The sequence below is a fragment of the Colletotrichum graminicola genome (assembly GCF_000149035.1).
Source record: "Colletotrichum graminicola M1.001 genomic scaffold supercont1.71, whole genome shotgun sequence".
In the NCBI taxonomy this organism is placed as follows: domain Eukaryota; kingdom Fungi; phylum Ascomycota; class Sordariomycetes; order Glomerellales; family Glomerellaceae; genus Colletotrichum; species Colletotrichum graminicola.
The window spans coordinates 92,951-117,761 of NW_007361075.1; the positions used below are offsets into that span (position 1 = coordinate 92,951).

Genomic DNA, 24,811 nt, shown 5'->3' on the forward strand with positions numbered 1-24,811 from the left:
AAGTACGAATCGTAGGGGGTAAAGTAAAGAACCTCATCACTCCATGGATCAGCGTTGTGGAGACATGCAGCACGAAGGAATAAACCACGTCCAGGTGTTCTAAAGTCGTATTACGAGTGAAGGTTATTCAACCCTTCGGCGGTTCAGTATCTAACTAGGCTATTATGCATGTGTATCTAAGTTCTACGCGTAACGTAATCAGCTCATCTCAATTCGAAACACAACGACAAGGGTCCCGGGTTCGATGTAAATTGGTCCTTGATTTCGTCAAACACGCGGTTTCCAGTCTCTCCTGGTGCCAGGCGGATGTGGTACTTCTTGACCAGCCTCGCGACAACGAACCTCATGGTGTCCGTGGCAAGGAAGCGTCCCAGGCAGCTGTGATGACCTAGTAACAAAGTAAAGAAAAACACGGCTTAGCTTGTTGAGTCATGAAGGGAAGCTAAAGGGGTTCACCGTACCTGTGCCGAACGGCGCAAAAGCTGCTGCATTGTGGATCATTTCCGGCTTCGTGGTCCATCTCTCGGGGATGAAGTCATTGGCCTTCTCAAAACAGTCCTCTCCTGCAGATCGAATAGTTAGTCGAGTTTTAAAAAAGACAAAAAAAAAAAAAAAACACCACCGCTACTTACTTCGAGATATCACGTGGCGCGGGGCGATGATAGTCGTATTGGGCGGTATAAAAGTCCCACCGATCGTCGCCCCGTTCTCCGTCGTCTTCCTGGCCCCGCCTGTGAGGAGGGCGGGGTACAGACGGAGACCCTCGTTGATGACAGCGTTGAGATGGGGGAGGCTGGTGAGGACCTTCAGGTTGGTCACGTCGACGTCTTCCAGTTCCGCGTAGATTTTGTCGGCATGCTCCGGGTGCTTGGCTATCTCGCAAAAGACGCCGATGAGAGCGGCAGCTGTCGGTTCGCTGTGTCGTTTTAGCTTCCGAACGCCCGGGGGGGAGAGAGAGGGAGGTAAGTAAATGTTACCTTCCAGCCACAATAGCAAGCAGGCTGTCGCCGAAGAGCCACGTCAGGCGATCAGGCTGCTCGGTCTGACCATGGTTGAGCTCCATCAGGTAATGGGCGAGATCCGGCGCGCCCGGCTTCGGGGTCGCAGCGTCAAGTCTAACACGCATCTGTCGCTCGCACCAGGCAACCATGTCAAACCAGTCCTTAAGGACGCCGACCCGCGGACCGAGCTTGAAGCCGACCTGGATCAACCATGGGGCCGGGCTGAACGGGCCCAGGAGAGACAGGGCGCGTTGCAGCCGCACAATGATGTGATGCCACTGCTGCTGGTGCAGCATGTCAAACGACTTGCTAAAGACAAAGTCGCCCATGACGTCGAAACCGAACCAGAAGAACAAGTCGCGAACTTCGGAAGGGACTTGGGCTTTGGCATTCGCCTCGATGCACTTGTCGAGCTCCTGAATCCACTTGAGAATCTTCGTCTCGTGCTGGACGAGGGCTATATAACGGCGTGGCTCGTTAGAGATGGGTTCGCAATGCCAAAGGATCCGCGGGTTGCATTACCTTGTGCCGAGAAACCATAGTTCCACTCACGGCGCCTGGCAGCGTGGATAGGCTTGACGCGTGTCGTGACGAGCGCTCTGTCGGGGTGCAGAATGTCGTACCACTCGGCCTTGATGCATTCGGATCGGGGGCCATCCACAGCCATAAAGACTCCCGGGTGGAAGACGGTGATCTCACTGGGTCCTATTTTGTTTTCATTCGTTAGAATGCGCCTCGAACAAAGAATCATGTGTCAGGCAACTTACCTGTCCTCACGAAATCCCCATATTGCTCATGCAAACTCTCCAAGACCAAGTGGTTCTTGCAGTTTCTGCAGGCCCAGATATGCCAGAGCTTCGTGACGCGGGCATACCACGGACCCTTGAAGCCGGCGGTGCTGAGCTGATGGAAAAAGACTCGGTATAAGGTGATGCTGGCAAAGAGGCCAGGGAGATATCCGGCAGACAGAATCAGCAGAGAACGAGAGAGCTCCCCGATGGCAGTGCCGCCGTAGTATCTGCTGAGACCTGCGAAAGAAGCAAAGAGCCACAAGTGACCCAACAGAATTTGAGGTGCCTGTACGTGCCATTCGCCATGGATGAAGATTCCTCGATGGACAGCAAAACCACACAGAAGTCCAAGGCCGCAGACGACGGCGTCCTGGCAACCGGAACCGAAAAGTACATTCATCATGGAGTTGATGGTGAATGCATATGCGTGTACTTGGGAGATTCGTTGAAGCTCAAATCCCACGGACTGGCGATCTGCGAGTCTATCACTCGGGCATAAGACTGCACGAGAGCTCGAAGTTGGTTCACATACGCCAGCTGTGTTATCACCGAACCCGGCATGGCTCTCCCTTCCATGACTGGGTCCAGTCTAGACTCACCACCTGGTGGCAACCTGAGAAAAGCCGAATGCCACATACAATGACTAGTGTCCATTGGTTGAAGTGTAAGCTAGCGTAATCTGGCACAGTCTGCAATGTCCATCACTTCACCACGGAAGGTCGTACTGATTGATCATTGATGTGAAATACAGACCAATATCGCAACGTGATATCCATGGGTCATCCCGATAGCCTTGACATCCGGATACCCCACCAGGCCCTCATCCGGTCATGCCCCCGGTCAGGGGTGCCCAGAAAGTGTGAGAGGGTCTACGTCCCAAAACGTTAGACCCCTGTTGCATAAAGACAGACATACGGATGCAACTCTGCAATGGAACGTGCTTCCAACGGTGCCAGAAATGGCTAGTTGGCGCAACATCATGTCTTTGCAATACGGTGATGCGGGGTGATGCTGGGAGCATCCTCGGTGCTATGGAAACTGAGTGTTGTGCCGCAATTGCACATGTCTCGAGATAGGGGTGCTTTGCCATGATTTAACACTGAAGGGAACTCCAACGTTCTCCTTTGCTTCCGTAGACTCACTTGCTTGCGTCACTCTATATCACATACTTCTTCTGAAATGGCTGCGACGTACGACTTTATCATTGTGGGCGGTGGCGTCGCCGGTTTGGTAGTGGCGACACGCCTGTCTGAAATCCCCGAGCTCCATGTTCTGGTTCTCGAGGCGGGTGAAGACCAAACTGCGGACCCTCGGGTCAATATCCCCGCACTGGGTCCCAGTCTTGTCAAGACGCCTTCCGACTGGCAATTCCGGACAGTGCCCCAGGTGAGTCTCTCTCGAAAACACGTAGTCTTAGCAAGTTCGGCTTGCTGACAGGAAGTCGTCTGCAGAAAGGTTTAGGTGGTCGAGAGGTTCTCGTTCCTCAGGGTCGCCTTCTTGGGGGCTCAGGTGCGCTCAATGGCCTCTCCTTCACAGTCACCACGAAGGCCAACGTTGAAGCTTGGGCCAGTCTGGGCAACCCCGGTTGGGACTGGCCTACCTTCAAACAGGCCTCCGAGAAGACTTACTCCGTCGCATCTGGCGAAGGAAAGGGTCCTCTCAAGTTGTCTCTTCCAGACAACGCAGAATCTCTCTGGCCAACCGTCTGGCAAGAAACCATCCGCGGGTTAGGGTTTGCGGACTCGTGTGATCCCTTGAGTGGCCAAGGAGTCGGCAGCAGCATCACGCCTGACACTGTAGACCCCGAGACAAAGCAGAGAAGCTATGCCGGTAGCACGTACCTCCAGTCTGCCAAGTCTCGGTCCAACTTGACTGTCGTGACGGGAGCGCTCGTGGAGAAGATCATCTTCAAGACAGACGCTGGAGACATTGTCGCCGAAGCTGTCCAGTACACCAAGGGTGGCGAAACGAAAACAGTGACGGCACGAAAGGAGGTCGTGTTGACTGCTGGCACGCTCAACTCGCCACGACTCCTCGAGCTTTCCGGTGTCGGCAATGCAGAGCTTCTCCGCGGACTCGGCATCGACGTTGTGCTTGACAATCCCCACGTTGGCGAGAACCTACAGAACCACGTCATGGTCGGCGCAAGCTTCGAGGCCCTCCCAGAACTCGACACCATGGATGGCCTCGTCCGCCAGGATCCGGCAGCCGTTGGAGCTGCTATGGAGACGTATGGCAAGGGCGCCGGAGGACCGTTCGCCAGAAGCGGTACTTCGGCGACGGCGCAGCTCCCTCTGCCGGCGGGTGAGGATTTGGGTCAGCTTCTCGACAAGCTGGATGGACCCAAGACATCGGCGACCCCGGCTTTCACGAAGGCTCTTGAGACGTATGTGCGGTCCGTCCTGACGTCGTCCTCAGAGCCTTCGGGATACTACCTCTCGTTCCCCGGGTTCGCCTTGTTCGGCGGAGATGGCCAGATGGCACCGCCGCCTCCCGGCGAAGAGAAGTACTTCACGATTGCTGTACTCCTCGCTCACCCCCTCTCGCGAGGTTCAAGTCACATCACGTCTGCATCGTTGGAATCGCCCGCCGTGGCCATCGACCCCGCCTATCTCTCACACCCTGTTGACGTCGAAGTTTTGGCCAGACATATCCAGCTCTTGGAAAAGATTGCGGCTAGTGAGCCGCTTCGCAGTCAGCTGAAGGCGGGAGGAAAGCGTAGCCCGGCCAATGCCTTGTCTGATCTCGAGCAAGCCAAGGAGTTTGTGCGCCAGACCGCAGTTGGCGCGCACCACTTTACGGGTACTTGCTCCATGATGCCTCGTGAACTTGGAGGAGTGGTCGATGAGAAGCTGCGCGTGCATGGTATCCGTGGCTTGCGGGTGGCTGACGCCTCCATTGTTCCCATCACGGTGCGTGCCAACCCGCAGGCGACGGTGTATGCGATTGGCGAACGTGCTGCCGAATTGATCAAGGAGAGTCTCTGAACAAGGTTCAAGATGGGAGAAGAATGTGTCCCCAGGACCGACATGGATGCGAGTCAAGGTAGCAACCGTAGATGACAATGAATGCAGTGTAACGGCCAGAAGCCAGATGAAACATAATCCTGTTCTTGTCAGTGCAAGTACCAGAGTCGGCAATCGAGCCTATCATTGGCAAAAATAGATTCCCAGCTGCGCGTCATTGACAAAAGAAATGATGATGATACTGTATAGAGGAAAAAGAAAGTGCATTGCTGGGGAAGTCGTACCTATTTGCGAGGTACCTCAAGATGTATGTCACCGCAGATCTGCTGACAAGCGGTAGGTAATTGGCAAGCGTCTGTGCCGTCTGTTTAGTGGCTGTGGACGCGGTTCATGGCGAGTTTAATGGGAAAAGTCGCGGTACCCGTTTTTTGCACCACAGCTAGCCGAACAACATGTATCGATACTTTACACGTGACTGCGAGCTCACCTCGCGTCCTCCTCCGCCCGGCCGCGTCGCTAACATTTTCGCGTCAAAATCGCCTCCAATCTTGATTGTCCACACTTGCACCTCGTCGCTTTCCACAAACAAACACTTCGACAGCTCACGAAATCTCGCCCCACGTATGCCTTAACATCGAACCCGAAGCCCACTGGCTCTACATCCCTCGATTGCATGCTTCAGACGCCTGCCATGTCTGACTCAAAGGGCTTATTCTCAGAATGCGCCTTCGCCTTCGTACCGAGCGTCCACTTGGCTCCCAAGGAGATCAGCGACCTAGCAGAAATCATAAAGGGCCGTGGCGGCACTGTCCTAGACCCGAGGCGCGATGGCTCACTCAGACTTGAGGCGGTTTCTCACATCGTTTCCAACACCATCGATTTCCCCCAGTTCACCGAAACACAAGCCTTCATGATCCCCGTCGTCAACCCCGGTTGGATCAAGGCATCGATCCAGAGGAATAAGCAGGCCCAAGTGCGGCCCTTCTCCCCCGATCCGCGCATGTTCTTCTCCAAAGTCATACTCACCTGCGCCGGTCTCCCTGTAATCGATAAGGAGACCATCATCGGTGCCACCTTGGCCATGGGCGGTACGGAAACCGCCGACGTCACCCGACAGACCACCCACATCTGCGCCTTGACCACGGATGATCCCAAGTGTGTCACCGCCATAGAAAAGGGACTCAAGTGCAAGATTGTTCTGCCTCACTGGTAGGTTTGGTCAACCCCAAGCTTCGGACTTCATGCCAGCTGACACTTCCTAGGTTCGAAGACTGCTTCAAGCTCGGCAAAAGAATCGACGAAGGCCCCTACACGCTCCCCGACCCCGAAATACTGCGTAGGTCTGAAACCCTGAGCGAGGTGCAAATCCCTCAGTACGACCATCTCCAGGGAGCGACCTCCACTACCCCCAATCACCTCACCGACGCCCCCCGAAGGGCGGCCACTATATTCCGAGACAAGAAAGTCATGCTTTCGTGGGACCTTAGTATCACCCCACGATCAGTAGAGGTTATTAAGCAGCTTATTGTGAACGGCGGAGGCAAAATCGTGGACGACGTGGAAGCGTGCGACTACTTCGTCTGCCAATACCGCGACGGCGAGCAGTATGTCAAAGCTGCCCAGTCAGGCAAGGATGTCGGAAATCTGTCGTGGCTCTACCACCTCATCACCCATAACGAATGGACGTCCCCTCTCCGTCGGCTCCTCCACTACCCGGTACCCCGAGACGGCATCCCAGGCTTCCGAGATCTCAAGATCTGCCTCTCCAACTACGGTGGTGATGCTCGCATATACCTGGAGAACTTGATAAGAGCATGCGGGGCGACGTACACCAAGACCATGAAGGCAGAGAACACACATCTCATCACGGCACGGAACAGCAGTGAGAAGTACGAGGCAGCCAAGGACTGGAACATCGAGACGGTCAACCACCTGTGGATCGAAGAAAGCTACGCCAAATGCGAGATGCAGAGGGTCACCGTGCCCAAATACTCTCACTTCCCGGTTCGCACGAATCTGGGCGAGGTTATCGGCCAGACCTTTTTCGACGAGTACTGTTTGCGAGAGACCTACTACCCCGGTGGCGAGGAGGGCATGTCGCCGCGAGCGCAGAGGAAGCGCAAGATCCTTGAGGCTGCACAGGAGAACTCGTACAACCACGGACCCGCAGAGGGCGTTGTCATCGGCAGACAGGAGCAGAAGGGTGAGGAGACTGTGATTGACGACAGCTTCATGACGCCCATCCGTCCCGGAAAAGGTGGTCGTGGTAAGGAGAACGATGATACCCCCTCGGTTGTTTCGACAGGCAGCCGAAGTGCAAAGAGCAAGGCTCTCAGCAACCTCCAGCGCATAGCCCCAGACATCGCTCTGTATGAAAAGGAAAAGAAGCGAACCAAGGACGGCCACGGCCCGTGGGGTGGCAAGCGTGCTGCCGACCAGATTGACAAGGAACGCGGACGCACGTCTAGCCCGGCGCAGGCCATGGATATCGATGACGAGGGCAAACGGCCCGCCAAGAAGAGAAGATCTTCGCGCCCAGACGTTGAGATGAGAGTCGTCTTGACTGGCTTCACGAGATGGGTCAACGGCAAATCCAAGGAGGACGCGGAAAGGGTAGGTCAAGCGGTCTTTCCGGGCATTCGTTTTCTGTGCTAACAACTCGCAGAGAAAACTCCGCGACATGGGAATCTTGATTGTGCAGGACAACCAGCCATGCGACTATCTCGCTGCCCCTCACATGGTACGGACGGTCAAGTTCCTCAAGACGCTGGCCAAGGGGCCGACGATTCTCTCATCCGACTTTATCGACGCCGCCCTTGACACGGGGGAGGTCCCGGATCCCGACAAGTTCCTCTTGGACGACAAGGAGAATGAGAAGAAGTTTGGCGTCACGATTGAGACGGCGGTGTCGAGGGCAAGAGCCAACCTGGGCAAGCTCCTGTGGACCGTTCCCATCTATTGCACAGCCAACATCTGCAACGGTCCCGAGAGTTACAAGGCCATCGCCGAGGCGAACGGGGCCATGTTCAAACTGTACCGCGCGCGCAGCGGCACGACGATCAAGCCGACGACGGAGGAGGAAGACGGCGGCGCCCCGCCCGAGCCCGTCTATCTCCTTAGTTCCAACAGCGCCGACGAGAGGTCCCTCTGGCCCAAGTTTGAGGAAATGGCGCGCAAGGGCCACATGGAGCCACGCATCGTCGCGGCCGACTGGCTCTTGGACGTGGCCATGACACAGCAGGTGTCGTTTGACGAGAAATACCTTGCCAAGAACTTTTTCGATAAGGACGTGTAGATGACTGATAATTGACAGGGCTGTTCCGCAGGCATCGCGACTTGCTGGTCCTGGCTGTACATGTATATACTTGCACGCGCTGGCTCGGGAGTTGGAGGATGCATTGGAAAAGGGAGGGAGGAGGGGAGGAGGGGAAGCAGCTGCAATTTTGGGGGGGCTTTTGGTGTTCATTACGGCCGCTCGGGAAATAATGTGTCAACGTGGTACGTCTAGTTAGAGGTTCGGCACAACAGCAAACAACAAAGGAAGACCATGGCTCGTCGGTTGCCGAGCGAGAACAAGTAAATCAAAAGAACTTGACACCCTGCGAGTCTTCTTGCCCGAAGATCTGGGCCTTGCCGCGCTTGACGAGGATCTGCAGCGCCTTGGCGAGCAAGTCGGGGTCGAGGCCGTGGAATTCTGCAGGGCAATAATAACCGGGTCAGCACGCCGTCGTCGTCGCTTCGCGGGTGCCGCGAGGGAAGGGGGTTGGTCACTTACCGGTCCCCCTGGTGCTCTCGCCCTCTGTCAGCTCGTAGAGGGTCAGGACGACGCCCTTCTGCGCCGTCTCGTCAATCCAGCCCTCAATGAAGGCGGCCCACTCGTCGGGGGTGCGCCAGTAGACCCAGAAGACGTCGGTGCCGGCGGGCAGGGCCTCGGCGCGGCCGTCCTTGCGCATGAACTCGAGGACCTCGCGGGCGTCGGCGAGCGACAGGCGCTTGTTCAGCGCCCTGTTGTGGAAGAGCTCCTCGGGGGCGGCGGCGGCAGAGGAGGCGGCGGTCGCGGGTGAGAAGGTGGTTGGCTGCTCGGCGAGCGCGGAGGGGGCGGCGGCGTTGTGGTTCGGCAGGGCGTGCGGGAGGGCGGAGGAGGCGGAGGGGATGGCGGCGCCGAGGGAGAGCTTGAAGATGCGGTGGTGGCGGCAGTAGGCGAGGATCAGGTCGGACCACTTGACGAGCTGGGCGTGGTGGGTTGTCAGGTTCGTTTGGCGGGTGAAGAAGGGCGGGAAGGAGTACTCCCGCGGGAAGGGAAAGGGTGATGCCGTCGCCATTTGTGCGTCGCAGTGGCGGTGGTTGTGTCGGTGTTCGTGGTATATTTTGGTATTGAGAGTTGTAGCTGGAGCTTCGGGGGATGGGGACGTCACTCTTCGCGGGGGTGGGAGTGCATGCACCCGAGTGTTTGGTGGGGCATTTTAGCATTTGGCTGCGGTGGTGGGGGGTGAAGAGTGGGGGGTCTAGACTCGGAGCCGGTGGCCAGAGTTCGTCTATATGTCTCTAGGAAGGTATCTTCTAGAGGCTTGGATCAACGAGATTTCCGCCACATGGTTCAACAATGATATTGTTTGCTTTTCTCAAAATGAATGACACCCCTGGCATGTCCCGCCATCATCAATTAACCTATACGTCCTGTTTGTGGATGACGCACTCTTAATCCAACGTTGTGTGACCTTGAGTGACGGATACGTACAGGGGAAGAAAGACAAAAAAAGGAAAACTCGCCATAACTTCTGAAAATTGTGGCCGTGTAGGATTCTTATCACTTGCATACTGTAAAAGACAACAGGTATCAGAGAACTCGACTATACCGAGTTGAATAACTCGGATGGCGTTATGCCTCCCAAACAGGATCACTTCAATGAAACACACCATTTGTGTATGCCCTCGGTGGCCATTAGAATCGCTACTATTCTCTACTTTTTGGATGTGTGTAAGAGCTCCATCGCAATCAACAACGAGAAATCAACGGGCACAGTGTGCGAACAACTTTTGGTGTCAGCTAGCCCAGACATATTGTTCTTCACCCCTTGGCAAAATATCCATCGTAACAATCTCTTCGAACAAACCGCGAACCCAGGGGTAATTGAGCTTCTTCAATCGGCACATCTCCCTCTGCAGCCTTGATTCTTGACCCTGCCACCAGTTTCATTGGCCAACACGAAACAGGAGACGGCACTAACTAAAGGCCACTTAGTTCCTATGACGCAGGCGCTTTGCCTGAACTTCCGGACTTGAGTCTGAGCTCGAACTCGAGCTGGAATCGTCAGTGAGCAGATGCTTGTGCCCATACTTGGAGGCCTGCGGTAGTCTTTTGGTCGGCATCAGACTAGGTTTCCGGGTACCAGGCGGAGACGGCTTAGACAGTGGTATAAGGTCAGCAGGAGTCAGTCTCGGCATCTGCAATGTGCCATGTCCCTTGGGGAGCAGCACAACACCCTGCCGGTCGTGCAGTAGGTCTACTGCGGTTTCCCTTGCGCGGCGGCCCTCTGCCAGAAGCTTGTTTCTCACAAAGCTCACCAGGTCAATTGGAGGAATGGCTGGCGGGGCGCCGCGTCGAACCAAGTGGTCGACCCAAGCAGCTAGAACCGCCCAGGCCTTCCATTTCATAGCTGTGTGCTCTTCGAGCAAGTACGAGTGCTTCGCCTGCTCAGCGAGCTGAGACTTGAAGAGTTTGACGTGGATTGAGGGGGGAGATTTGGTAGATTCGATCTGGACATTTAGGAGATGGCTCAGTCGATCGATATAAGGGTCGATGTGAATAGCGGTGTCCATCTTGGAAGGCAGAGAAACTTGCCAAGGGCCACAGCTGCCCAGCTGAGGCAGCTTCTTGATGCTCCCGGTCGAAGTCGTGTAGATCCAGTCCTCATGAGGCTTGTCGTCGAGCCTAGCTCGGGTCTCCTTGCAGAAGGGCGCGGCAACAGGATGGACCGGCCCAGTCATGGGCTTCATCGTCTTCATGGGGCTAACGGGTCTACGTCCGCCATGAATGTACTGGTCGGATTGCGACGGAGGAGTAGATAGCGGGATAGCCAAAAAGTCGAGAATCAGGTTGGGACCCGAACGTGATTCTGGCTGATGCCTGGAGACTGACTTTGTCTTGACGGCGAAAGACTGCAGCTTCGTGGTGGCAAGTTGACGAACTCCAGAGCTTCTAGTAGGAGGCAAGTTGGTTGTTGTTCCCGATCCGGAAGCCGAAGAGGGGGCAGGGAGTGAAGCATGAGCTTGACCTTGACAAGCCATGAGATTGGCCGAAACGGCCGAGGGGGCATTGGCAGAAGCGTTGCTGTGAACAGCCAGCCTGGCGGGGCGGGCAGTAGTCTGCTGCATTGGCAGGTTGGAAGAGGATCTCTGGTATCGTGGAGATATCCTCGAGGCTCCTACCGAAAGAGCGCAGCGCAGCTGGGAGGGTGATGGAGGGGTGAGAGCGGAAACCTCCTCCTCCGCTTTTACTTGGACATCTTGCTCTCCCCTGTCGATCGGAACGTCGGCTTCGTCAACCTTTACTGGGTTATCCGACTCTTCATTCTTGACTCGGACGTCCATAGTGCTTGTAGGACGGTCCATATGTGTTTCGGAGTGGGATATCTGCTACTTGTGGGTTAGTTCTTGATGGAACAGGAGATGGGCATGCAATGTGCATTGTCTCGTACTTCGGCAAACGTGATCTGCGTGTCTGAACCTTTGTGTGATGCCTCAAGAAGTATTAGACTGTAATACTGAACTTATCGGGATTGAATCTGTGATAAAGCTGAAGGAAGGCGCTATGGGATTTGTCGATGGTTTATGCTGGTGAATCGATGGCGCTGATCGTACGCGTTGCGTCAGACTTTTGCCATGTTTGCTCGAGGGACTGTTTGTGTATTTGTTGCTTGGAAACAAACGGATGTTCGCCTTTTGTTTTGAATTGTTTCGGGTTGTTTGGTTTACCGGGAAAGGGCATGGGATGTCAGACGGGCAGCGGAAGGAAGCTGCGGTGAGGAAGCTTCACAACATGAAAATGATGCCAAGACGTCATTCTTGGTCCTGTGGGATTTCTGGCAAGAAGATGACAGGGGGAGACACAGCAATGTGCAGAGAGTCAAGTCGGTTGAACTGTATCTTTATTTTTTAGGACTCAAACAGATCCACCGCATGCATCCTGCCTTTGTCTTTGTGAAGGTTCCAGGAACATGCTAGGTGATTTGTTTGTCCTCGGCTTTTCAACCCTCTCTAGCTCTTTAATAGGAAGTCAAGCAAGTACGAGCATAGAGAGTTCCCCCGTCAGTCTACTGACAAAAGAGATTAAAGAACCAAGTGCTGAGCCCACAGCTTCCTGAGACCATGAAAACCAAACTTTTGTTTCCTTTAACCTACCCGTCCTTAGATCCTCAGCCCTATGTATGCATGGGAGTGGTTCCCACCACTTTGATACCGGCTAGGAAGGAATCAAACCAGATGACCAAGACTACGATATTGCAATTCTAAAGCGAATGTACCACTCATTTGGCCCGTGTTCCCACCATCAATCGCCAGTATCCTTGATCCCGAAACCTTCCATGCCATCCACTTCCTTATGTTACCAGCAAGGACCTCCGCATAGGCCACTTGAACGGTGGTCGACAAAGGAAATTCCCTTCAGATGACAACGATTTCCATAAGGCGCATCTTGAAACTCGATCCTCGGAATAGACCGACAGTGGAGGAGACTCTGGAGAATAAATGCGATACTCGGGAATCCATATCTAAGGGGGCGAGTAGTTCTGCTTACCTTTGCTTTGCTTTGCTTAGCTTAGCTTTGGCTTAGGTTAAAGCGGCCACGGATCAGTCCCCACACTCCATGCGGATATAGGACGAAGTCCTTGGTGTGGGTGACTATCTAGATAGTTTAATACCTATCAGTAAGATGGAGAACTCACTTGCTAGTTAAAACCCTGAACGTGCCCCATCGCCCCATGCCCCCACCAAATGCACTTCGGAAGCGAGAAGAGACCCTTCCCCCGAACATCCGCCAGGAAACCAACCGCATCGTCGGCTCTCGCTCGCAGACAGATAGAACGAGAAACCGACATCCCAGCATGCGCCCCCGAACCCTGCCTGGGATATCTATCCTTCTCCCGAGGTCTTTCGCCCCGAGCAGCAGCGGCAGCATTAGCAGTAGCAGCAGGAGGCTGGCAAGCGTCAATGGCAATGCGACGTGTTGGCGGCGGCCCACATGGATGCCACCGGCGCCAGGGACCTGCCGGTGTCGCGTCCACGGCCGCGGAACAGCAGCTTTTGCTGGTCGCGCGCGGCAGCTTCCAAAACCCCTCAATTGTTCCTCCAATGGGCGCCGGCCGCCCGCTTCTGACATCATCCCGACCGCCGGAGCAAAGCTGGGCCCGCCGCCGCCGCCTCAGTCCGTTCGAAATTGGTCGCAGCCGACGACGCAGGGCCAGACCCCGGACGGGCACGGGCATAAACACGACAAGACTGGAGACGCGGAGGCGGACACCAACCCCCCACGAGCCATACCTCGTGATACTCGCCCGTCCCAAACCCACGGGACGACGTTGACCAGGCGTCCCCAGAAGACCTCTTGTCAACCTATCGGAGCTGTCAATGGCCAACCTCGGCGGACGATAGCATACTTAGCTAGGCAGTCAGTCATTCCATACACCATACACACACACACACACATATACACATATACACATACGGTGGGGGGGGGGGGGGGGGGGGGAAGAACAGCCGTTGCCCTACCTCTCCCCCTACCCCCCGGCACACGTGCTCCGTTGCAAATTCCATGCCTTTTTTTTCCACGATCCTGACCTGTCCCTGCTCATTGCCCCGCCACCTACTCTGGTTTCTGCTGGCATTTCCCATGGACGAATCAACATTGTCCCCCGCAGCCCCCCATCGTCGATTTGTTGTTCTCCGCGCGATACTCCCCCTCCACTGCTTTTCCAGTAAAGCCCCAATTCGACCTCTAGCTCTAGCCCTCGAATCCCATAACATACATCTCTTGCCATCTTGAACACTCCCTTCCCCTCCCTCTCTCTCTTCTTCTACTCACCACCTCCGGCCACAGAAATCCCCGAGGCGACCGAGACAACGGCGCAATGGCTGAGACAAGAGAACCCAAACGCCTACGCTGGGCCGCCGACCCGTCCGGACACCTTCCCGCCGGCATCACCAAGACTCAGGAGGAGCTCAAGGAGCACTGGTTCGTCGGCAGCATCGACCAGGGCACCACCTCGACGCGCTTCCTCCTCTTCAATGGCCTCGGTGACCCCGTCGCCATCCACCAGATCGAGATCGACAACCACTACCCGCACTCGGGGTGAGTCGATCCTCCCCCTTCTCTCGGTCCAGGGACGCGGTGAATCCTGGCAATCGGCCCCTCTAACACCCAGCCCAGATCGCACGAGCACGACCCCCTGGAGCTCCTCTCCTCCGTCGAGAAGTGCATCGAAAAGGCCACGGCCAAGTTTGTCGCCCAGGGCCATCCCATCTCCGCCATCCGCGGCATCGGCATCACAAACCAGCGCGAGACCACCGTCCTCTGGGACGCCCGCACAGGCGAGCCCCTCCACAATGCCATCGTCTGGTCCGACACCCGCACCACCCCGATCGTCCGCGAATTCCGCGCCCGCCCCGGCGCCGACAGGCTCCAGGGCCTCTGTGGCCTACCCCTCTCGACGTACCCCTCCAGCGTCAAGCTCCGCTGGCTCCTCGACAACGTCCCCGCCGTCCGTGAGGCCTACGACGCCGGCCACCTCGCCTTCGGCACCGTCGACTCGTGGCTCATCTACCGCCTCAACGGCGGCGCCGCCCTCGGCGACAAGGCCGTCCACGTCACCGACTCGACCAACGCCAGCCGCACAATGTTCATGAACCTCCGCACGCTGCAGTACGACGACGAGCTCCTCTCCTTCTTCGGCGTCGACAGGTCCAAGATCCGTCTCCCCAAGATCGCCCCCTCCTCCGACCCAACCGCCTTTGGCACCCTCGCCGGCGGCGTCCTCAAGGGTGTCCCCATCGCCGGCTGCATCAGCGACCAGTCCGCCGCCCTCGTCGGCCAGTGCGGCTTCTCCCCCGGCCAGGCCAAGAACACGTACGGCACCGGCTGCTTCCTGCTCTACAACGTCGGCGACGAGCCCGTCTTCTCAAAGTCCGGCCTCCTGGCGACCGTCGCCTACGACTTTGGCAAGAGTCGCAAGCCCGCGTACGCGCTCGAGGGCAGCGTCGCCGTCGCCGGCTCCGGCGTCAAGTTCCTGGTCAAGAACCTCTCCTTCGCCGACGACGCCTCGCGCATCTCCGAGCTGGCCGAGACGGTCCCCGATAACGGCGGCGTCGTCTTCGTGACGGCCTTTAGCGGCTTGTTCGCGCCGTACTGGATCGACGACGCCAAGGGCACGCTGTGTAAGTGGTCCCCCATCTTTCTCTCCCTCTCCCTCTCCCTCCCTCTCTCTGTCTCCCTCCCCACCCCCCTTTCTCTCTGGCTGTACGCTAACACCAACTACGCAGTCGGCATCACGGCGCACACCCAAAAGGGCCACATCGCCCGCGCGACCCTTGAGGCGACGTGCTACCAGACAAAAGCAATCCTCGACGCCATGACCAAGGACTCGGGCCACGCCCTCGAGTCCCTCGCCGTCGACGGCGGCCTCTCCAACTCGGACCTCTGCATGCAGACCCAGGCCGACGTCAGCGGCATCCGCGTCGACCGCCCCGGTATGCGCGAGACCACGGCCCTCGGCGCCGCCATTTCTGCCGGCCTCGCCCTCGGCGTCTGGGAAGAGCTCGGGGACCTCAAGCACGTCAACCAGAGCGGCCGCCAGATCTTCACGCCCTCGCTCGCCAAGGAGAAGGCGGACAAGATGTTCAAGAAGTGGGAGCAGGCCGTCGAGATGTCGAGGGGCTGGGTGAGCAACGATCTGGAATAGAGCAGCAGCCCCCTCCCCTTCCTTCCCCCGCTATGTGTATACAACCGAGTGTTGGAGTTCTGGAGTTATTGGGATACAGAAAAGAAAAGGAATACAAAGCAGAGCAATTGTTTTTCTTTTTTTGTCTTTCGGATGGATGTTGAGATGATATCCGTGGTGCTGGGTTTGGTTTAGACAAGGATACCTATTAAATCAGTTTCTCTTGCTCGTGCACACCTCGCACCTGTTCCACTCGGGAGCTAATGGTCTTGAGCCGCCCCCCAGCTTGAATCGCAAGATGCTCGCCTAGAGTGCGCATTTGTGTACCTGAGCACGACGGACCGTCACTGAATACACTGATGCGCAAACCGAATCCACAGGTATCGTATTTATTGTCATCTGTCTCGGGCAGGACCCAACAACTCGGGTCGCCCCTTGCTAGCGACATTCCCACGGGAGTATCCTTCAAACCGGGAGAGCCCTCGACCGACATTCCTTCTCAACTCGTAGCAAATGGGACAATCATCTTTCCCAGGAAAAAAAGAAGAAAAAAAACATGGCAAAGCAAAAATGCATTTTTTTGCGCTCGCCGAATGATCCCCCTTGCCGACGCCAGCCCAAAATGTGATTGTTTGGTTTCCGCCGCCCGTTTCTTTTTAAGCTCTCGGGACTCATAGAGTGGAGTGGTGTAAATCGTATCGCAACTTGGAATTAGAAAGTCGATAAGAACAGGCGCGCAGAAAGAAGTATAAAGAGCTCGGGCCTCGGGCTGATATATCCGGGGCTAGGTATGGTTGTCCATTTTTGGATGGAGTGGTTTTACATGATGATGGCAGGAATGTCGACATTGGCCTTGATGCTCTTATGGGGCAGAATGCTGCCGCCGTTGACGTAAATCTCGTCACCAATCGTCACGTCGTCACCGAGAACAGTGACGTTCTCCAGACGAGCCCACTTGCCGACGGTGCTGTTCCAGCCAACAATGGTGCTCTTCACCCAGGCGTGATCCTTGACCTTGGAGCCGGGCAGCAGTACACAGCGCTGCAGACGGCAACCGTCACCGACAACGACGTTGGGGCCGATGGTGACGTTGGGGCCGATCTTGCAGTGTTTGCCAATCTTGGCAGTGGGGTCGATCAGCACGTTGCCGCCGTGGACGTACGGCTCCGAGGGGGAGGCGAGCTCCTTGGAGCCCTGTTTGGTGAGTGAAGTGAGATACAGGCAGGTGCCGGTGAGGAAGTCTTTGGGCTGGCCGACGTCCATCCAGAAGCCCTGGAGGTCGAAGCTGTGCAGCTGGCCGTCGCGGACAATGGCGGGGAATGTTTCCTTCTCGATGGAGGTGGGACGGAGCTCGATGCGCTTGAGGACGCTCGTGTTGAGGATGTACATGCCGGCATTGATGCGGTTGCCGACGAACTCGACGGGCTTCTCGACGAAACGGTCGATCTTGGTGGCGTGGCCGGGCTTGTGGACGACGACGCCGTACTTGGAAGGCTCCTCGACCTTTGTGACGACAATGGTGCCTTCATCGCCGTGGTTCTTGTGGAACTCGGCGAGTTCCTTGAAGGGGAAGTCGCAGATGACGTCCGAGTTGAGGACGAAGAAGGGGGAATCATCCTTGGCGAGGATATGCTCGGCCAGCTTCAAGGGGCCGGCGGTGTCGAGAGGCTCGGTCTCGATGGAGAATGTAATGGTGAGGCCGAACTTCTTCTCGTACTGTTGTTGAGTTGCGCGTCAGTATTGGTCGGCGTAGGGGTTGCTCCGGGGGGGGGACGCACCTCTGCCAAGTGCTTCTCCATCACCTCGGGACGGTAGTTGACAGCAAGAACGACATCGGTGACACCGGCGGCAGCGAGGGCCTCGATCTGGTGCTCAATCATGGGCTTGTTTCCAAACTCGACCAGGGGCTTGGGGAGGGTCAGGGTCTGCGCATCGAGAGCGAAATCAGCAAGCATGTTCTGCCAAGTGTCTGCAGCAGGTGGCGTGACTGGCGGCGATGGCCATATGCCGCGCGTCAAGCTGGAAGAGGGGGTTGTGGGCTCACCAGAGGGCGAAGACGAGTGCCGAAGCCGCCGACGAGGATAATGGCTATCATGCGCGTGCGTTAGCATGTCTGTGTCGATGAGACGGCCGGCTGGCCGGTGCCGTGGCTGCCAGCCCCGTGGGCGCAGAAGCAAGCGGCGAGGCTGACTCTGGCTCCGGTTCTGGCAGGAGGGGCAGGCAGGCAGGCAGGCAGCTAGCTAGCTAGCTAGCTATCGAGGCCGAAGGAGGTGGTGCTCACCCTTCATCTTGGTGGTGTTGTGTTTAAGGGGTTATGCGGTGTGGTTCGACGTCGGTTAATCAAGTAAAGAGAGTAGTGTTGCGACGGCCTTGGAGGGAGGTGCAGTGCGAAAGCAAAACGAGTGTATATGAATGGATAGATCGGGGGTGGAAAAGAGAAGAAGCTCTTCTTCTCTTGGTACAAAAAGGTAGCGCGACTGGTCGAGTGTGTTCGGCAGAAGCGACAAGGGGTAAGTAAGCTTCCGCTTCCGGGTGTTTCTTTCGCAGAGAAGAGCAAGGTTGCAGGGAGGAAGAGCGAGTGCAATGAAAATAATAACGAAGGAGGAGAGGTTGATAGGGGGAGAAGGGAGGTGGAGAGCGAAGAATGCCAAAAGCGTCCAGAGAGACAGACAGACAGATAGACAGACACAGTGAGTGAGTGCAGTGCGGTGCGGTGCAATGGCAGAAACGAGAAAGAGGCGCAGACGCTGGCCAGGGTGGTGAGGACAGGCAGGAAGGAAGGGACTTTCCAAAATGACACGACATCATCTCTATCACCCCATGGCCCTGGTTATTTGGTACATACTGCGTATGTATGTACGGATACAGCCTACGTACCACACAGCTTACAGCCACACACACATGCACGTACCCTTCTGACTGGCTCTGGGGGAGGGAACGGCAAGGAGGCTAGGCCAGACAGGCAATCAATTGGGGGGGGGGGGGGCAAGCACGGCAGAGAAGCACAGGGCACCCAAGGGAAGGGAGGAAAGGGGCCCAGGGGTGTTGAAGCAGCAGGAACGGGTACACAAACGCTACCGGCTGCACTCCGGCACCAACGTACCACTACTACAGCAGTAACCAGCATGTATTAGTGTACGGGTCAACCGCCTTACTACGGAGTACGGATACTAGGTGTGCCAAGGAAGGTAAGGAAGGCAAGGGATCTGGCAAGGCTACTGTTCTAGACCTTTTCCCTTATCCTTTCTTCGTTTCGGCCTCTTGTCCCAATCAGACCATCATCTATTGCTGAAGGTCGGATGTACGGATAATGTTTACGAGACGGTTGAAATAGGTACCTACAAACCTACCCGGCTACTCATCCAAGACACGCAGAGATACGTATCGAAGCCCAATGTAAAATCACATCCAATGGTCTCCCACCATCGCAGTAGGCCCTCCAATCCCAACGCGAGGCGAGGCAACGAAGCTCGAGAAAAGTACCATGCCGGACGGCTACGCCTCAACGCCCAGCTGTCAGGGGAAGGGTAGGTAGGGGGGGCCATTGCTGCCACCTTGACTTTCCGCGATGGTCTGTCTGTTGTTGGTCGAGTCACTAGTTATACCATGTACATCTACCCAAAGTCATATCCATTACGGATCACGACCTGCTTTGCTTGTTCGTGTGCGCACACGTAAATATCAATATGGTCGTGCATACCTAGACATCCTCTTTGGCATGTACTAAGTGATACATACCTACATGTCCATGTACGATGTACTGAGTACGGATACTGTCTGCGCCTCCTCCCCCTCTGACCCCCAATTTCCCCTGCCGAGATTGATCAAATTGTTCATGCCTTCTTGGCCCCACCCCTTGCTTCTTGCTTGCCTTGCCCCCCCCCCCCCCCCCCCCCTCCCCCCCGAGTCCCTGACAGTGTCTGGCTGCCTTGGACCACTCCGAAACCTTCCAGCGGGAGCCCATGTAAGGGCTCTCTCTCTCCCTACGGATATAGTAGTAGGTAGACCGACGACACCTGACCGGCGCCCCCCTGCTCAATTCGAGGCTTTTTTTCCGTACATCTTCCCGCGGGGTCTTCGACTGTCGATCGCCATTGCGGGGTCGTCACGCGGACCGGCAACCTGACGGCACAGCAATTGCCCTCCAACAACGAACCAACGAGGCGCCGCGGATGCACGTCGTCTTCTTCTTCTTCTTCTTCAGCCGCCTTGTGTGGCGCTTGACGCCCACAGCCTTCGCAGTTACGAGGGAACATGCAATGTCGGATTTCCTCCCCTCCCTTCCTTACAGCAAGCGGCCTTTTGCATCTTCTCTTTCTCCTCCCCCTTGGCGCTTTTGTCTCTGATTGGACGTCGCAGATCAACCCTTCCTGCACGTGTATGCTTGTTCCACGCATCCCTAGCTTCCAGGCTTATTCCAACATCTTTCTCTCCCCTTCTCCCTCCCTTTTGGTCTCAGGATGCCACAGAAACACGACCAATTCACACCCCACATCGTCGTCGTCGTCGTCGCCGCAGAAATCGCCCGGTGACCTCGAAATAGAAAGCGGGCCCTCTTCGAGCGAAGCCACAGCGCCCACAACAGAGATGCAACATGCGACGTAATTTTCCCTACGTATCCAACTGTTCTCGGACGCCCCGGGAAGCGGTTCCTCCTATTCGAGGGAAGGGTACAGTTCCAAGGCGCCGAGGTGGAGGCGACATCAAACACCAAACGAGGCCAGATGAACCAGCGTGACAATGTACGGCTCTGAGAAGACGCAAAACCCATAGCGCGTCAACCCACATCCCGGGACCGCCCGGCGTCCGACTCGGCCGGGTCATCAAGGCCTCGTAGCTTCGTCATCCCTCTCTCTTCCACAGTGACGGAGCCTTCAGCGCCGGCCAGCAAGCAGGCCTCCCTGGTCTAGCACAGAGGGAAGCCCCCTTCTGCCCCCTGTCTGAGAGATTCGCAATCCCAGCACGTCACACGGACTCCCGCCCGTCCCAATACCTACGTAGAGAAGGGGAGCTTCATCCGAATCCGCTCCCTTCTCAAACTCGACTATTGCAGATCCTTCGAAAAGAGAAAAAAAAAAAAGTCAATGACTTGCCGAGGTCGAGATCATCAACGGGTCGATCTCCGCGAGTGTGCGACAATCCGCCACACATGTCTTCTCAGCCTACGGACACTAATCCCTGGCCCAGCTACAGCTTCCCAAGTCCATCACCCATCTATCGGGACCAACAGCGCCTCCTAATCTAAACCGTATTACATGTCACGTTGCCGAGCTGACTGATGAGCGGCCCTTGGACGTATAGCACACACACACATACACACACTCGCACTCACACACCCTTACGCAGCACACACATCACACACACGCGCGCGCGCGCGCATACAATCACAATCACACTCGCACCCGCATGTGTGTGTGGCTGCTTCTTGCATCTTTCCACGTTGTGTCGTTGCGCCCACCGGGTTCGAGGTGAGCCATCATGTCTCAGAGGTCTCTGGAGCATGGCAGCCTTTCCCCTTCTTTATCCCGTCCGTCCCTCCAGTTCCACGTCCTCGGCTCCTCGGGGCGCCCCCCCCTCTTGCTCGTCGGCAGGCGTTCCGTACGCAGGCCCCCCACCCCCCGTCAGTGGCCGTTGGCGCGGAGGAAGGGGGCAAAGTCGGATCCGTTCCTGATAAGAAGCAACAGACTACTTGCTCTCACCCCGGCGTGGCCCGCAACGTCGTTCGACATGCATGGCTCGCCCTTTCTCACATCGACGGTCCCAAATGTCATAAACGCCAAATAAGCTCAAAAACTTGTTTTTTTTTTCTTTTTTTTTTCTTCTTGCTCTCCGTTCTCGCAATCATATCATGGATTCTTTAGTCATCATGGTCGTCATCATTATCATAAGCGCCGCGGAAAGCGTCACTGGAAAAGAGAACAGGTGGAAAGGGAAAGAAGAAGAAAAGAAGAAGAAAGAAAAGTGCCGTAGCATCATGGAATCCATCCTCCTCCACGTCCAGCCCATGAATGCTTCCCCTGAGAGAATCCACATGTCACCACGTCCCTCCTAGTTGTCCTTCCCTTTCCCTCTCAAACTTCCTCCAACCCAAACCCCCTAGGCCATCCGTCCGCTGGCATCAAGATCTGCCTCCGCCTCGCCAAACATGAAAGAGCCATCTGCACCTCGCGAGATTCGGCTCATGAGAAGGGGTCTCAGAAGGACATGCCCATCCACGAGATATATACCCTTTGCTGCCGTCCAAAATGCCAGAGAAAATTACGCTTCGCTTTTTGAGGCAAATGAAGGGGGGGTTGCTTTTTTTTCTTTTCTTTTTTTTTTCACGAGCCAGTCTTTTTGTCATTAACCCCTCCCTTTTCCCCACTCCTCCTCTTTTTTGTCTGTCTCGTGAGAGCAGGAGCGCAAGGAGAAAATAGCAAAAAAAACATTGCTGTGCCGCACCCCGCGTCTCCAGCCTGAAGTCTAACCGCCCCATCATATCTTTTGTTGCAATCTTTTGTGGTGAAACGAACGAGTAAGAGAGGGGAAAAGAAGAAGGGAAGAAACAGGAGCAGCCCGAACCCATTGCGTATCGAGCCCAACCATTGGAGAACGACAGCGGAAAACATCAAGAGCAAAATGGATGGTCGATCGGCCAGAGTCGCCTCGGGCTGTTGATCCGTTCAGAAGTAGCGGACGGCCTTTTTATGACTGGTACTGTACAACCCCAGCCAAGCGCCTGGTCATGAAAAATAAAAATAAAAAGTCTTAAAAGAGCTTGAACGATTCGGTAGGAAAAGAGGAGAGAGAAAGGACCCAACGGTTTTGTCCGTAATCCGAAAGTAGCCGGCCGGAAGGTATCGCAGGAGAGCAATGAAAAGATGGAAGGAGAAAAAAAACCAAATGTGCCGCGCGGAAACCATGAGTCTAAGTCGTCAAGTCGTTATGAGTCGTTGCCGGTGCAAGATTCGCATTGCTTTTCGCCAATATTGGCCCATCTCTCCCCACCCCAGACCGGGTGCCTGGGAGACGTTGGTTCGTCTTCGTCCGTATGCTCGGATTTTGTGGCCGGTCGATGCCTCTCATAGACACACCACCGACTGCCCCTTGCTACCAAGTCGGGCAGGGGGCACAGTCTGCCGGTCCATCTCAGTCAAAGGAAGCCGTGGAGCTGCTGCTAGAATGGTGGCCGGATCGACGGTGGCTGTCTCTCGAGCTGTGACTGGATGACGTGTGCCGGCTCTTCTTGGAACGGCGGGGAGTCTCAGTGGCTGGTAACCCCTGGACGATGCCGTTGCGAGCAAGCATGCCACCATTGACCGAGAAGTTGCGGCAGACCATGAAGGCACGCATGGCGGCGTTTTCCTGGGCCAGAGAGTCTGATTCGTACGCGAGATCCGTTTGGTACTCTCGCCCGTTGACCAGAACCAGGCAGGTGTAGCCATTGTGGTCCCGGTAGCACTCGTACGTAGGGTCCATCCATCCACGTCGTCGGCAAAGGCCTAGAATGCACCAATTAGTCCCCTGGTCTTTTTTATTTGTCAGATTCACTCCGGATCATGATGATGGTAGTGGAACTGAGCGGGATCGGCGAGTCGATGAGTGATGTCTGCATCCGAGCCCAACCCAAATCGCACCGTTTTCCATCTAGACTTGGAGCCCTGCGTACCGTTCCTTGGAAGGGAGCCGCAACACGAGGCTAACGTCGATCACGGGGCGAGACGCCACGCCCCGGCTTGTCGAGATCCGTCAGGATCCAAGAAACGCATGTCATTTCTGTGTCTTGAAAGCATGCAGGGGTCGGCACACGATCTGACCCGTTCACGACGGACGGCCCGGGCCCACTTATACAGACGATGGTGAAGAGGATGTTCAGGGAAGCATTGGGCTCCAACAAATCATCTACAAAAATCAATTGATGACTTACTCTCAAGGTACTGCATGTAGAAGCCTCCCATGCTGTCGGTGGTTCCCAATGGGTTGATTAGGAGGTAGGAAGGCGGCTCGGAACCGGTGGCAGGGGGGAGGACGTTGTCTCAAAGCCGGAGCGGGAGAAAAAAGTGAAGCAAGAGAGAGTAGACTCTTAGCCAGACAAGGGGATCGATGTCCGGACGCCGTGAGATGCAACCGAGCCCAACGGTGAGGCGAGCAGAGAGATCTGTGGTTTAGGACGGCCTGGGCTCGCACGCACTCCACGCACCACACGCCGAACTGTCTTTGGGGGGGGGAGGAGTTGTATGTCAGGCGTAGGGCAGAAATCCGGGGCGTGCTCGGGGGTAGGCGAGTATGTATGAGTTGGCTCAACGAGACTAAAAGAAGAAGAGCTGGGGCCGGTCGGATTTCGATTTGTTTTCGTGGTTTCCAGGTTGGAGAGAAGTAAGGCTTGGGGAGGGTATTGGGAGACGGGGGTGGGGGACAAGATGAAGAAAGCCGGTGGAAGGGGTGTTGTTGATGTGTTGTAACTCGTGAAGTGTGTGTGCGCGTATGCGTGTGTGCGTGTGCGTGGTGTGTAGTGGGTGGGTGGTGTTGTAAGTTAGGCTACGTATCCAGGGCTTCCGCTTCTTGGGTCGCAGGAAAGCATCGGAGCCATGAATGGCGAGACATGTGTCTGCTTTATTGCAGAAAAGGGTGCGTTCTCTTTCTCCCCCTCCTCTCTCTCTCTCTCTCTCTCGTGCTCTGGGCTTGTTAATGAACTAGTGCGGGGGCAGGGGGAGGGGGAGGGGGAGGGGGTGTAGGGGTGTGGTCCAGCAACAGATCCCGGGTCCAACATCAACATTTGTAAAGGTACATCAACCTGGCAACGATACCATCCGCAGCAGTGCGTGGTAATGAGAGCTACGGCGGCAACGGCAGGAAAGGAGGGACCGGATGAGCAAAAGAGGGGATGCACGAGGAGGAGGAGGAGGACGACGACGACGACGACGACGACAAGCAGCAGGGCGTCTAGGTAGGTAGGTAGGTAGTAGTAGGTAGGCAAGAAGGTACCTCAGCCCTGGTGGAGGTTATGGAAAGAGAGACGCCAAGTGGACAGGGAATAGGAAAAATTGGGCACTACCTACTATGTACGGACGGAAAGTACACAACGGGGTGGTTCTCTCCTTCTTCTTCTTCTTCTCCTTCTCCTTCTCCTTCTCCTTCTCCTT

At 56.0% G+C, this 24,811-nt stretch overlaps 9 protein-coding genes across 9 annotated transcripts; 3 read left to right on the forward strand and 6 right to left on the reverse strand.

Annotated features, from left to right (window-relative positions):
* Nucleotides 1–203: 203 nt before the first annotated feature.
* On the reverse strand, nucleotides 204–2,192 carry GLRG_10950 (cytochrome P450; the record flags this gene model as incomplete). Its single annotated transcript, XM_008101670.1, has 6 exons — nucleotides 204–388; nucleotides 462–563; nucleotides 633–916; nucleotides 978–1,458; nucleotides 1,524–1,706; nucleotides 1,769–2,192. 6 exons carry the CDS (start codon nucleotides 2,190–2,192, stop codon nucleotides 204–206), a joined length of 1,659 nt encoding a protein of 552 aa, XP_008099861.1.
* A 779-nt stretch (nucleotides 2,193–2,971) lies between these two features.
* GLRG_10951 (GMC oxidoreductase) lies at nucleotides 2,972–4,779 on the forward strand (the record flags this gene model as incomplete). The annotated part of the gene is made up of 2 exons (XM_008101671.1): nucleotides 2,972–3,178; nucleotides 3,244–4,779. The coding sequence occupies 2 exons, from the start codon at nucleotides 2,972–2,974 to the stop codon at nucleotides 4,777–4,779; spliced, it is 1,743 nt and encodes a 580-aa protein (XP_008099862.1).
* A 652-nt stretch (nucleotides 4,780–5,431) lies between these two features.
* GLRG_10952 (BRCA1 C Terminus domain-containing protein) lies at nucleotides 5,432–8,053 on the forward strand (the record flags this gene model as incomplete). Its single annotated transcript, XM_008101672.1, has 3 exons — nucleotides 5,432–5,967; nucleotides 6,021–7,371; nucleotides 7,424–8,053. 3 exons carry the CDS (start codon nucleotides 5,432–5,434, stop codon nucleotides 8,051–8,053), a joined length of 2,517 nt encoding a protein of 838 aa, XP_008099863.1.
* A 286-nt stretch (nucleotides 8,054–8,339) lies between these two features.
* Nucleotides 8,340–9,080, reverse strand: GLRG_10953 (ESCRT-II complex subunit; the record flags this gene model as incomplete). Its single annotated transcript, XM_008101673.1, has 2 exons — nucleotides 8,340–8,452; nucleotides 8,534–9,080. The coding sequence occupies 2 exons, from the start codon at nucleotides 9,078–9,080 to the stop codon at nucleotides 8,340–8,342; spliced, it is 660 nt and encodes a 219-aa protein (XP_008099864.1).
* A 916-nt stretch (nucleotides 9,081–9,996) lies between these two features.
* On the reverse strand, nucleotides 9,997–11,349 carry GLRG_10954 (uncharacterized protein; the record flags this gene model as incomplete). The annotated part of the gene is made up of 1 exon (XM_008101674.1): nucleotides 9,997–11,349. One exon carries the CDS (start codon nucleotides 11,347–11,349, stop codon nucleotides 9,997–9,999), a length of 1,353 nt encoding a protein of 450 aa, XP_008099865.1.
* Nucleotides 11,350–13,883: 2,534 nt separating this feature from the next.
* On the forward strand, nucleotides 13,884–15,710 carry GLRG_10955 (glycerol kinase; the record flags this gene model as incomplete). The annotated part of the gene is made up of 3 exons (XM_008101675.1): nucleotides 13,884–14,104; nucleotides 14,183–15,186; nucleotides 15,292–15,710. 3 exons carry the CDS (start codon nucleotides 13,884–13,886, stop codon nucleotides 15,708–15,710), a joined length of 1,644 nt encoding a protein of 547 aa, XP_008099866.1.
* A 798-nt stretch (nucleotides 15,711–16,508) lies between these two features.
* On the reverse strand, nucleotides 16,509–17,644 carry GLRG_10956 (nucleotidyl transferase; the record flags this gene model as incomplete). The annotated part of the gene is made up of 2 exons (XM_008101676.1): nucleotides 16,509–17,405; nucleotides 17,468–17,644. 2 exons carry the CDS (start codon nucleotides 17,642–17,644, stop codon nucleotides 16,509–16,511), a joined length of 1,074 nt encoding a protein of 357 aa, XP_008099867.1.
* Nucleotides 17,645–21,807: 4,163 nt separating this feature from the next.
* Nucleotides 21,808–22,254, reverse strand: GLRG_10957 (uncharacterized protein; the record flags this gene model as incomplete). The annotated part of the gene is made up of 1 exon (XM_008101677.1): nucleotides 21,808–22,254. One exon carries the CDS (start codon nucleotides 22,252–22,254, stop codon nucleotides 21,808–21,810), a length of 447 nt encoding a protein of 148 aa, XP_008099868.1.
* Nucleotides 22,255–22,817: 563 nt separating this feature from the next.
* On the reverse strand, nucleotides 22,818–23,626 carry GLRG_10958 (uncharacterized protein; the record flags this gene model as incomplete). Its single annotated transcript, XM_008101678.1, has 2 exons — nucleotides 22,818–23,170; nucleotides 23,596–23,626. The coding sequence occupies 2 exons, from the start codon at nucleotides 23,624–23,626 to the stop codon at nucleotides 22,818–22,820; spliced, it is 384 nt and encodes a 127-aa protein (XP_008099869.1).
* Nucleotides 23,627–24,811: the final 1,185 nt, after the last annotated feature.